The 12,989-nt window shown below is 51.9% G+C and overlaps 1 protein-coding gene across 12 annotated transcripts in view; it reads right to left on the reverse strand.

The window, feature by feature from the left end:
* tacc2 (transforming, acidic coiled-coil containing protein 2) overlaps positions 1-12,989 on the reverse strand; it is a 77,849-nt gene that overhangs the window by 48,945 nt on the left and 15,915 nt on the right. For all 12 annotated transcript variants that reach the window (XM_035400725.1, XM_035400715.1, XM_035400719.1 and 9 more), the window contains 2 exons: positions 12,026-12,151; positions 1,048-8,550 (listed from right to left, as the gene is read on the reverse strand). In XM_035400725.1, coding sequence (XP_035256616.1) covers positions 1,048-8,550; positions 12,026-12,151 — 7,629 coding nt within the window. The remainder of the gene's footprint in view (positions 1-1,047; positions 8,551-12,025; positions 12,152-12,989) is intronic.

The following is a 12,989-nucleotide window of genomic DNA, read 5'->3' on the forward strand; positions in this document are numbered from 1 at the left end:
TATTCTTGCGTTGGAACACTAGTTGATGTCAGAGCTGATGTCACCCTCTGGAGATAATGGGCTGCAGTTCTTACGCTGCCTCTCCTCTGAAGCTCTGAAGCACACAATCATCTGATCCCTCTGTCAACAGCCACAAAGCTCTATCTGTGGTCCCCATATTTAACAATCAGGCATTATTTAACGTATCAATACAAAGAACCATCACATCACTATAACACAATAAATAAAACTCACCTGCTCCATGACAAGAACAAAAAATAGAGTTACTTTGTTATCTTGTGTTGTAAAAACTGTTCCACTGTTCTTTGTGATTGTATTTTGAAAACACTATCTCTGATTTGTGTTGTCTTCATAAGCACTACACCTTTAGAACATACCCAGTCTTACACCACTGAAAATGTTCCTGATCCTTGAAATTGCATGTAAGGTAAGATAAATATAAAAGGTGATGAATGAATTTATGAACTGTTCAAAACAGGATGCATAAAAGCAGTAGAAATTCCAGAGAAATTTCAATGAACCGGCTTAAAATTAGACTCTTATCCACCCAAGTAACAGAGGATGATATTAGATGGAACATGAACAATAAAACTATTGTGACTAACCATGCATTCTTCCACAGTTTTTTCCAAGGAAATGACAGAAACAAACAGAAATGATCTTTCAGATAACATTTGGTTATCTGCCAGTTTGCCCAGAAACTGCATGTCTCCCTGTGTTTTTCCTGCTAGCTAGGGTATTTGAATAATCAAACTCCTTTCATAGAATACTCTGCGTGTCACGACTGGTATTCCACTTCAACCATCCGCTTTAAAATGCTCAACTATTTTCACTCAGAACTCATGCCTTCGCTTGTCTCTTTGTGAACAAAATGGCACGACGGCATGCACACACACACACACACGCACACGCCCACGCACACCGACGCACACGCACACACACACACACCCATGCACACACACACACGCACACACGCACACACACACACACATACACACACACACGCACACGCACCCCCACACACACACACACGCACACATAGAGTACCTGAGGTCAGAAATGTCCTTTGTGTCGAGCGCTCTGTTCTGCTGCTCTGGTTGAGACTGGGCGGCTGCGTCTCTCAGGGCTTGTATGAGCCAGTTTGTGTCCCCAGAGCCAGGCTGTGTCAGTGAGCCTCCGTCTGGATCCGTGCTCTCAGAGACTGGCTGCGTCCTCACAGATGCTGGCTGTGTCTGTGAGATTCCCTCAGATGCTGTGCTCACAGATGTTGGCTGTGTCTGTGAATGACTCTCAGATGCTGTGTCCACAGATGCTGACTGTGTCTGTAAATGGTTCTCATATGCTATATTCACCGATGCCGGCTGTTTCTGTGAATGACTCTCAGATGCAGTGCTCACAGATGCTAGCTGTGTCTGTGAATGACTCTCAGATGCTGTGCTCTCAGATGTTGGCTGTGTCTGTGAATGACTCTCATGACTCTCAGATGCTGAGCTCACAGATTCTGTCCTGCAGTCTTGCAGTGGTGCTTGGGCCTGTGTAACTGACTCATGCTTAGCGAGGTCATGCAGCTCTCTCAATGATGTCACCACATCAACCGGAGATGTGACCCTGAGTGGCCGTCCGGTGGCAGATTTGTTGGGATCTAGTCCCACTCCAGCCTGTGTCCCATCAGCTGCCGTAGCCCCTGGTGCTCCTTCAGCCGGTAAATCTTGGGGTAATAGAGAGGGTTCTGCCCTTCCAATGGGGAGAGAGGAGGAGGCGTCCCCTCCGTGGGCCACTCCACAGCTAGGACCGTTTAGGGACTCTGTGGTGACTGGAGCGACTGGGGTGATCGGGGCTTCTTCTCCTGCTGCCTTTTCCACCTCTTCTTTTTTCTTCTTCTCCTCCCTCTTTTCATCCCACCTCTCCTCTTCTTTCTCTACAGCAATGCTCTTAGTCGAGCCACATATTCCTGGCTCCTCCCTCCCCCCCATCTGGCTTTTCTTTGAGGCAGTACAGAGCATGGGGTCACTCTGGGCAGGCCTGGAAGTGCTGCTCTCAAGCTCCGAGATGGAGGAGGGGGAAATGTCCATGCAACCCCCAGAAGAGATCTCGGGGGCTGGGGTGAGGAAGGGGGTGCTTCCTCCTTCCTTCTGCGCTTCCTCTGATGTTCTGCCAGATGGGGGAGCACTCTCAGACTCTCCGCCAGTCACAGGTGTCTGAACGTCTCCTCCCTCGGCTTCAGCCTGAGTCATGTCTCGCGAGGGGGGGCTTTCCTTGCCTGCTGCGGGATGTCCTGTGCGTAGGTGCAGGGGAGAGGGTATTTCAGTGGTTTGGGCCACCCCAAAGGCCGGACCCTGGGAGACAGACTGCTCCTTCATCTGGAGGAAGGCGGTGGAAGGAGCAGGGGTCTGTTCCAGTCCTGTCTGTTCAGGACATTCCTCTTGCCCGCGTGGGGGCTCAAGGCCTGGGACTGTCACGGAGACAGAAGAGTTTTCTGGGGCTCTTGCGAGGGTACCAGGGGCTCCGTGGAGGCTGCCGGTTTCTTGGAGGCAGTTGCTGACCTGTGGCGTGACCTCATTCGCCTGTGAGAAAACCTCACATTTCTCAGGTTTGGATTCACTCTCTTTCAGAGATGTATTGATGGCGGTGTCCCCTTTAATCCCCGGTACAGCCTGTTTGTCTTCACAAGCCAACGTTAAAGTTTCTGCTTCCTGAACCTTTCCGTCCAACTCACCAACTGCTGTGACCCCCGACCTCTGGCCTGAACTGCCGGGCTCTGGGATAGATATGAGCAGCTCTGAACTGGGGTCCTGTTTTTTTCCTGCCTTCGCCTCCACGTCTGCAGTAGGGGGGCTGGTTTTGACCTGGACCGTGCTGACAGCACAGCGTTCCTGTACATTAGGTTGAGCGGTGAGGTCAGATTCGTACACAAGGGGGCGTGCGCTGTCACCCTGCTGGGCAGCGATGCCCTCATTCTGCGCCTCTCTGCTCTGCCCATCTGTGACACCACAATTTCCACTCTGATCTGATAAATTCCCTGGCTGCTTCACGGATCTGTGTGAACTCAGCGCTCCCTGCGTCTCTGCTGGCTGCTGTGCAGCAGAGTCATCTCTTCCTTCCTCATTGGCTCCCACGCATGCATCTGCCCCTACACCTTCATACTGACCATAGCTCTCCCCCTCTGGGCAGCAACCCAATCCCAGTTCCTGCTGCTCAGTTTTTGATGGAGGCGCCAGATCCGATTGGCTGACGGCCACAGAGCACGGCCCTGGAGCAGTTATCGAGGACGTGCTCTGATTCAGGGACAGATGTTCACTCCTGCTTAAACCCTCACTCTGATTCGTTGTCTCTTTCGATGAGACTTCAGTTTTAGGGCCTGGGTCCATACTGATGTGAGGTCCCACTCTGGAGCCTTCTAGAATGTTATTTTCTACCATGACGACCTGTCCTGGACTTCCTGTATCGGAGCCTGGTTTTTTTTCAGTGCTGATTTTGGTGAGACTGTCACCCAGGGTGGGTTTCTCCTGCTGTCCTCCTGTCTTAATCTTTTCTCCTCCTGTGCACAGGGGTGGTGGGAGGGAGGATGTGTCCCCCAGGGTCTCTTTGACCTCAGCCTGGCATTTCTGTTCACACTCTGTGACAACCTCTCCTCTCTCAGAATCTGGAAGGAGTGCTGAGGTGACAGCTTCCTCTTTCTCCGGAACCTTCTCTACCACCCCTTCAATGGCTGGCTCCGGGCCATGTGCTGGTGGCTGTGAGAGAATAATTGGGGTGACGCCTTTTGCAGGGGTCTCATGGACTAGGGCCCCTTTGTGTGCTGAAGCCATGGACTCCTGCGCAGGCCTACCATTGGTGGATGTGTCATCATTCAGGGGTGAGGCGGTGGAGGGGATATCATCTCCTTGGAGGGCCGGAACATCCTGTGAATTAACAGAATTAATTTTTTTCTCCTCATCAAATGGTCTGCACGTCCTGTCCTGTTTCGCCAGCCTCTGGCATGCACTGGTCTCAGGCACTAGCCCCTCCACTTCCTCCACAGATCCCTGTGGCTCTTTTTCTTCCGCTGCTGTGACATCACAGTCCACGGTGAGCTCCAAGTGGTTGAGCAGTGGGATAGGAGGCCTGATCACTGGCCAGGGTTGAATTTCACCATCGACATTAGGGAGGGTGGGGTCCAGTCCCCCCAGCCTAGGGGCAGGAGTCTCGGGTTCAGATGTTGTGCTCTTTTCTGGAATCTCTGAGCCCTTTTCCATACATACTAGCTGGACAGGAGGAGACATTTGGAGAGGTGCAGTTGTTGCATCAGTGAGGGTCTGATTGTCCACATCCAGGCAGAGGGCGGAAGGTGCTGAGGGAGGTTCACGTAGTGGTTTCTCTTCAGTGCCAGCAGAGAGTGACTCACAGTTGATTTCTGCCGAATCACTGGACCCCAGTGACGCTTGCGGGCGTGTCTCCTGCAGGCTGCTATCGCTGCCTGATCTGCCAGAATCCCCAGTGGTCACTTTGGGCTCTTTTTCTGTGGGAACTGATGATGGTCCATTACTAAAATCCTCTCCCATCAGTTCAGCTGCCTCCTTGGTTGCCGCTGTGACCTTTGCCCTCTGGTCAGTTCCTGTGGGGTCGGCACTCTGACATTCAGCTGTTGGAAGAAGACGGAAGCTGTCACCTCTGCCCCCCTCTTCCTCAGCCCTCAGGCTCTCTGTAGTCTTTTCCGTCTCCATGCCGACAGAGCTCGGCTGATCCAACTGAACTTTAGCTTCTTTGGATTCATTTCCCTGATCAGGGACTTTCACCTCCCCACTTTCAGCCTTCCTCTGATCCTCCACCACCTCACAGCTCTGCTTGATGAGCTTCAGGTCCCCCCCGGTAGACGTCCTCATACCCAGGTCGGGACAGACCGGCGCCTCCTGCTTCTGGAGGACGGAGAACTCCTGGAGTTTGGAGCTGCACTCTGTCACTGGGTGGCGCAGGCTCTCATGCACCGTGAGGGGGGGCAGGGAAGAGCAGCCCCCTGGGGCGGTGGAAGAGGCATCGTCTGTGCTCCTCGGCGGGACTCCCTTCCCCTCCTCCGTCACCTCCACCTTTTTCCCTACCTTAGTCCTGCCTCTGACGCTGTCCCTCATGTTGGCTGGAATGCTGCCCGGCTGGGCGACTGTGGCTTCAGCGCTGATTTTTCCCACAACCTTTGGCTCCGCTGGGACGGCCCCCAACTGAAAATGGCACAACTCAGAGTTTTCCGCACTCCGCGACCCCTTCTGGGTGTCCGGGCGATGGGAGAGTGGAACCTGTTGATCCTTGCTTTCAGCAGAAGGGCTTTGTTGGCCTATTAGTGGCTGCGATGGGCCAGAGGGTGTTGAGGTGGAAAGCAAAGAGGCCTTTTCAAAATGTCCGCGGTCCCCGGCGCTCTCCCGGGGGCCAGCCGTCTCCTGAGCCTGGGGAGCGGTGATGACGGCGTCCCGGGCGTTTCCGACGAGCAGCGACTCACCGCCGTGCGCTGTGGCTTCTGTGCAGGCTGCGGGATGTCCGGGCTCCGCGTGGAGGAGAGGAGACGCCGACGGAAGACGGTCTGATTCGCGTGCGCTCGTCCCCCTTATAGGCTGAGGGTGCGTGCCTGTTTCGGTGGAATCGACCACAGCCGAAAAATCGACGATCTCATCCCCGTGCTGCCGTTTCACCGGTGGCTCGCCGACATCGGGGGGAGGTCCGGTTTGGCAGTCGTCCTCAACGAGGCGTTCCCGAAAATGTGCTGCCGCCGTCGCTGTGTCAGTCACCACCCCCCTGACAAGTCCCTCCGTCTCTGCCTCTGCCTGCCTTGACGAAATTTGCTGCTCGCTTCCCCCTCTCTTTTCTCTGTCTGCTGCTATCACTCTCTTTCTCTCTCCCTCTCCTGCTCCTGTCGTCCCCTCCTCTCTTTTCTCCTGGCAGACGTGTCCCGGGAGCCCAGATGTAGGGGAGATGTCGGTGTGGTCATCAGTCCGGACGCACGCCCTCTCCGGCTCTCGCTCCCCCTCTCTCTCCGTCCCCGGAGAGTGACTCTGCAGCCCTCCCCTTCCCTTTCCCCCTCTCTCTCTCTCCTCCTCCGTGTTGTGTGGCATTCTGATGCAGCAGCCAGCTGGCATTTCGCTCCCGGAAGCCTCGATCTTCCGCGCAGGTGAGCAGAGCGTCTCCGTGGAGATTAACGACGGGTCCCGGCGTCCGGCGGCGGCGGCGGCGGCGGCGATGGCGGTGATTTCTGGCTCCCGTAGATCGGCGCTTGCCGGGCTCTGCGGCTCTGCGCTTTGCACTGCTCCGTCTCCTCCTCCCGTCGCTGCCTCCGCTCTTCTCCCCTCCTCTCCCTCGCATTCTATCATTCCTGGCATCGTGGGTGTTGTTAGTGGCAACGCCGAGCCGGCCGCTGCTGAAGCCTCTTCAACGGCGCCCTCCTCCCCTACGCAGCCCCGGCTCCCCGCGCGGCCGCTCTCCAGGTCCGCACGCACAGCTGCCCCTTCTCCTGAGCCCCCACCCCCGCTGCCCGCCCTCGTCCGCGGATCGATCTCCGCGGCCGCGACAGATGTCGCTGGGGCATTTTTGTCATTTTTACTCCCCTCTCTTGTCGGTTGGTTCCGGTGTGGGGTTTCGGGTCCTGTTACTGGGTGGTGGGGGCCACCTGTCCTGCCATCAGCCGGTGGCTGCTGGGGACCCAGGGGGAGGGGTGGGGTGGGGGCAGGGGTAGGGGTAGGAGCAGAGGAACTCCCAGGAGCGATAACACGATCCTGCCCAGACATAGGGTCTGGAAGTGGGGGGCAGATGTGTGGCTCTCCCTGCTGCTTCAGCTGTTCCTGGAAACCTGAGCACCCTGTGTGTGAATCTTCCTTTATCTCCATCTGTATCTTTATGTATGTGTCTGTTGGTATCTGTAAAGCCATCTTTGTAGGTGTCTTTAAATCTTGTACTTGTGTGTTGATTTGTGCACCTTTCCCTGCATCTAACTCTGTCTGTGTGTCTGCCTGTGTCTGCAACTCTGTCTGTCTTTTAAAATCGGCCACTTCGTCTGTGTATGTGCCTTGTCCTGTCTGTGTTTCTGTCTTTAAATCTTGAGCTTGTGTGTCGATGTGTTCACCTTTCCCTGTCTGTGCCTGTAAATCTGTCAGTTTCTTTAGATCCGTTTGTGTGTCTCTGTGTACATCACACCCCATCATCTGCATATCTGCCCAAGGCTGTAATTCCGTCTGCGTCTTTAAATCTGCCTGCGTGCCTGTATGTACGTCTTGCCCTTTACGTCTGTCTGTCTGTGCCTGTAAATCCGCCTCTGACTCAGCGCGTGTGACTGTGAGCGTCCTCGCTTCTGATAGCGAGGCTGACGCCGCCTCACTCTGGGTCTCTCTGACCGAATCTCTCTCTGCCTCCATCTTTATGGCCCTGCGGAGCTGCGAGCTAGCCTGGAGCTCCGCGGGCACGCTTCCGCGGTCGCGGCTCTCTCTCAGTAGCTCTGCCCCAGGCTCCGTCGGCGTAGCTGGGTTTGTGCCGCTGCGTGTTTGCTCTGTTGTGTCTAAGGCTGGTTGTGCAACAGCCTCTGTGGGAGTCTCCTTCAGTGTGTCGCTCAGCGCTTGTCTCGGGGGCATTGTGCTTATCGGTAGATCTGACTGCGTCTGTGTGCCTGTCTGATTAAAGAGGTCTGGAGCGTTCTGAGCCTCCATTAGCAAACCTGTGCTCTTCTCTCCTCTCTCTGCATTTTCGGTGCACTTCTGTTTCTCTGTCAGTTTCATGCCTTTTGTATCTTTCATAGGCTCCTTTGATAAATCTATGGTTTCCGTGGTATCTGTCAGGAGTCGTTCAGTCTGTATTTTCTCTGCCTCTGTCTGAGATCCAGTCTTGATATCTTTCTCTGTTTCTTTCAATTTATTGTGCTGTGTACCATTTAGACCATTTCCCAATAAATCTGCAGTGACATCTGGCTTGGCCTTTTGTGTCATTCCTTCTTGTGTTTTCACTGCATCTGTAAGTAAGTCCGTCTGTGAGTCTGTGAATGTGTCTGTGTGTCTGTCCAGTGGGTCGGTAGGCTCCTGTTTTTGTGCAGCCGTGTGTCGTGTTTCCTCTTCCTCTCCTCCTTCGCCCCACTCATCCCTGATTCCTAAGACGTAGTCTCTGAAGCTGAAAGTCTCCTCCTCCCTCCTGGCAGTCGGCGGTCCTGCTGTCTGAGTCCCGCTGTTTTCGTGCTCACCCCGGCCCTGTTTGGTCCGAGCCTCGGGAGGGTGAGGCGATAATTCAGAACCTCCCTTAACGCTCTCACTCCTCAGAGTGCCCGCTCCTTCATCTTCAGAGTCTTCGGGCAAGGGCACGGACAGACACTGGTCGACCTCACGGGTGGGCGTGCCCTCAGCAGGGGGGCAGGGCATGAGGAGAGAAGCCATGTGCTGCTCGCATTCCTGAAAGGCCTCCTGGAGCTCTCTGTCCATGAGCGCGAGGGGGTTCTGGAATGGTGGGGTGTCTGAGGGGGTGTCCGGGGGGGTCTGGGGTTGGGGGTGTAGAGGAGGCGGGGTTCCCCTCAGATGTGGGTCACCAGTGCAGCTGCTGGTGTCTGGGGCGGGGCTGCCAATCAGGGGTGGGGTGGGGGGGAGAGAGTTAGGGTCACTGCTGATCCGTAGACAGGTGCGCTTCAGAACGGGCGCAGTCCGCACGATGCAGAATTCCAGAAATCCTTCACTTCACACTGCAATCCACTGCAATCTCCACACTGCAATGCAGTATTACTTCACACTGCAATCCACTGCAATCTCCACACTGCAATGCAGTATCACTTCACACTGAAATCCACTGTAATCCCCATACTGCACTGCAGTTTCCCTTCACACTGCAATCCACTACAATCTCCACACTGCACTGCAGTTTCACTTCACACACTGAAATCCACTGCAATCCCAACACTGCACTGAAGACATCGCAGCACACAGCATCGCAACCTCCACATCACACTGCTGCACCGCACCGCAATGCACTGCTCTCTTCATGCCATGCTCCACACTAATGGCAGTTTTTACTTTATGTTTCACTTGGGGAATGCAGCAAAGAGGAATATAGGCACGCACATACACGCACGCACGCACAGATGCAAGCACATGGGCTCATAGGCACACATGCACACACAGGCACACCCAATCGAAGAATGCGCCACTCAGATTAATGCATGATTCGTGCAAGAAGGAAAATCCACACACAGCACAAGCTTGTGGGAAGCTGCTGAGCAGTATGGAAGAGAATCTCTGACTCTGTGTTTACTGTGCATTCATAAAACTCAAAGCGCCTTATTGATCGCATAAAGAGGGCCCATGAAGAGGAGATGATGGGCCGACCTGCTTCAGGAGCTCGTATTTCAGGTGCGAATCTGTGCATCTGGCACGACGCCACACACCCTTTACTCCCATGTCTGTCAATCCGGACATCTCCTTTCCTGTTCATCACTCTCCTTATTCCCAGTGTTTTCCCGACCGTTACACTTCCTCACACAACCCACTTGCTGCTCGAGGAGAGCGAGCTTTCTCACAAGGCATTTGTGTCTGCCATCTCTGTTTTTCAAGCAATCACTTTCACCACAAGATGGAGGAAACAAAAAAAACAAAAAAACACAATTAAGTGGGAGCCTCCCTGTGATTGGCCAATGGGTGGGTCATGTGATCAAGTTTGAGTCCTGGGTCTCATCTCCCTGACAACAACGAACTCTGCGCCCTGACGACGAAACACCTCCCCTGTCCAAGGCTGCGCCCGGTTAAGCTCTCTTGTACAAAAAAAAAAAAAGAAAAAGAGAAGGAAAAAAAGCGAGGCAGGGGGCGGGGACATCATGCGATCTGTTGCGTGCCTGCCTGCCCGGTTGCCGCGGCGGCTCGCTGGCGAAGCGGAGAGTGAATCAGCGGGGAGCGCAGCCACGCCCTGCTCTCTCTCCCTGCGCCGCTCCGCGGAATCACTGCAGGTCCTCACACGCAGGCAATGCGCACGGCTGGCGGCTCTCCTGCGCACGCACACTGGCTGAGAAACTGCGCCGGCTGCGCCACAAGGGCGGCGCCGCAGAGTCCGTCCCTTTGTGCGCACACATAGAGAGCCGGGCTGACTGGCGTACATTTACAGGGCCTTTGTGTGAGGAAAACGCTAAGGTGCGCAGACCCCGTGTGCTCAGATACCCCCCTCCCCCCCCCTCCCCCCCGCTCAGGTTGCCTAGCTACCAGCGCACACCTGATATAACGAGGCCTAAAACCTTTTCCAGCTCACGGCCCTCTAAAATAACTGCCCTCTGTCCGAGAGCTGACCTCGTCTATAAAACAGCTCACTGCTGACAGCTGTATTCAGCCCTAACTACCGGCTACAATGCAGTGGCTATTTACAACACCAGTGTGTGGTCACATGTCTAAGACTGGATGCAATATTCTATGGATCTGTATAAAACGAGTATCTACCACGGTATAAATAAGTAATAAATAATTAGCATGATATTAACAAAGACTTGTATATCAGACTCTTTTCTTTTATTTGAAGATCTAAAATATATTTTTATTTATGAAATATAAACAAATTTTTGTTTTTCTGAATACCCCCTGTGATTCCACTGCATGCTTCTAATCGTCCCTGGACCCTGGTTTTGTGATGCTTGTCTTAAATAGTGGAGAAAATTGATTACTCTTCCCCAAAATTCAAAATAATTTGGTCAGAACGTAATAAGCACATTACAGTCAGGATCTTGCTACGTGTATGATGTGGTCTAGACTCTAGTTCCATTAGAGTTTAGACATTTTCCTGGATTTCTATAAGAGTTACTGCAATGTTTTTTGCCACTAAAAGGTGATTGATACTTAACAATCCTAGCTCCTAAACATCACAAACCAACATAAATATGAAGGTATATCAAATATTCAGCATTCAAAGCATGAGAAAAGTCCTAGACGCATACCAGCCACTGGCACTGCCCAAAGGCAACTGCAGAATAGACATTTATGATGCGATCTGCAAACCATTTAGATAACATCAATACAGCCAAATGTTTTTGTTAGGATTGAAATATCAGTCTGAAATAGCATGAAGCAATGTAAGAAACGTCGAAGCCCAAAATGATAAATTGTTGTGAAACTGCAAGGATAGAAGCCATACTTGGCATTATTTTCACCGGCCTTTTGACACCAGCACGCTATCAATGAGTTTAGTTCAGTTTCATCACTCCTTCATAAAGTCAGTATTACGTTTCATGGCCCAATCCATGCCCTGAAATAACTTCTGTTACACAATTCTGGAATGGGGACACAAAGTGAAAAATTGGGGCTATCAAAAAAAGGTCTGAACTTAGATTGGGGTGCTCTTTAACGTGTCTGCAGGTTTTTTTCCCCTCAATGGGAGCCCCTCTGTCTAAGAGTCGCAATAAATCACAAACTGGTAGCTTTCTGTGAAGTTCCAGCACAGAGGGGGAACTGGAGCAGTGCAAATATTTACAAGCACTGCGGTCTAAGACAGTGGCAGGATCTCTCTCTCGCTCTCTCTCTCTCTCTCTCTCCCTCTCTCTCTCTCTATCCCTCTCTCTATCCCTCAGGCACAATCAGGCATTTCTGAGAATTATATTTCCATAAGGGTATATATAAGGGTAGCAAACAGACACTAAAAAAGACATACCACATGCACAAAACACACGTGAAGCCACTCCAAACTCCACATTCAGTTACGCAAATTCTCCTGCAAAAGGTAAGACTAAATGCATGATCCATGCATTAAGACTCTAAAAAGGTACAAACCGGGCTTTTATTTTTATTTATTTATTTTTTGTCAGCCAAGCAATGATAGGCGTAAAACCAAACGTAGCACACAACAGAGAGGAGTCAGGCCTTCTCTCTCTCCCACTGCCAAAGGTGCTTAAGCCAAGATGAGATTCTTTGCCATTTTAAAATTCAAACTTCCGTGTTTGAATCTATACTCCCTGGTACGGAAGAAGCTCGAATGATTAAATGTTGACACTGGTTACCTATCACAGTTTAATATCTCATCTTTGCATAAATATCTTTGGTCCTCCAAAGCATCGTTATGTCTATGGTACCTTTTCACAATGACCACAGCTGGAGGGCTGGCTTCAGTGTAGTGATGCAGCCCTGCCAGTAGGGGGTTTGGCGAGCTGCTGAGAGTCACCTGCTCAGTCTTCATCTCACCTTCGCTCACCTGTGTGCTGTGACCCACGGACAAACACGGGCACACAGACACACACACACACAGGTTTGCCTTTGGTCTTGTGCGTCTTTGCCAAGACGTCCACAGTAAGTGGTTGTACAATGGTGCAATTCAACTTTGCTGCAATACTATCTAGGCTGCTCAAGGGAGATATAATCGCTAAAGTCTGCAACTTTCCACATAGTGAAAAAGCAATTGTTGTCACTTTATAAACTTATTTCAGTAAAAAGTACAAAGGCCGGGTTCTTTGTAATGGTGAATTATGGTGACCAAAGGAACAGTATGTCTCTCTGACTTGTTTTAATACTCTTTTGGACAACAATTCTAGTTCTATGACTCCCCGTATATCGGCGTTGGCTAGATGGACAAAAAGTTGTTTGTAGGATAAATTCATGTTTTGGGCTTTTCAAAGGATGTGTTGACAATGCTGAAAAAATTAATTACCAGCGTTACCCGTTAAGGTGACAATGTACCAAAAGGATTGCTGCACATGCACACAGGCATTTTAACAGCCATCCCTAATCACTGCATATTTGTCTTTCAATTTCAGTTTCCCCATATTTAGTGTCCTGAGTCACCCTGCTGTGGTTTAGCATAGGTGGGGGCGAAGCCAATCTGCACAGGTGAGTCACCCAGGTGTGACCACTCCCCGCCCGAGATGTCACTCCACTCCGTTAGTGATTGACCATTTTAAGCAGCAACGCCTTTCTGTCTTCTCTACCCTCTCTCCTTTCCGATCACTTGTGTCGCTTTCTTCAAGGAGTGAAGAAAGTCTACAACAATCGAATTTTGACAAACGTGTACGTTATTTACGAATTCATCAAACTGTGTCGGTA

The sequence above is a fragment of the Anguilla anguilla genome, chromosome 18 (genome assembly GCF_013347855.1).
Source record: "Anguilla anguilla isolate fAngAng1 chromosome 18, fAngAng1.pri, whole genome shotgun sequence".
In the NCBI taxonomy this organism is placed as follows: domain Eukaryota; kingdom Metazoa; phylum Chordata; class Actinopteri; order Anguilliformes; family Anguillidae; genus Anguilla; species Anguilla anguilla.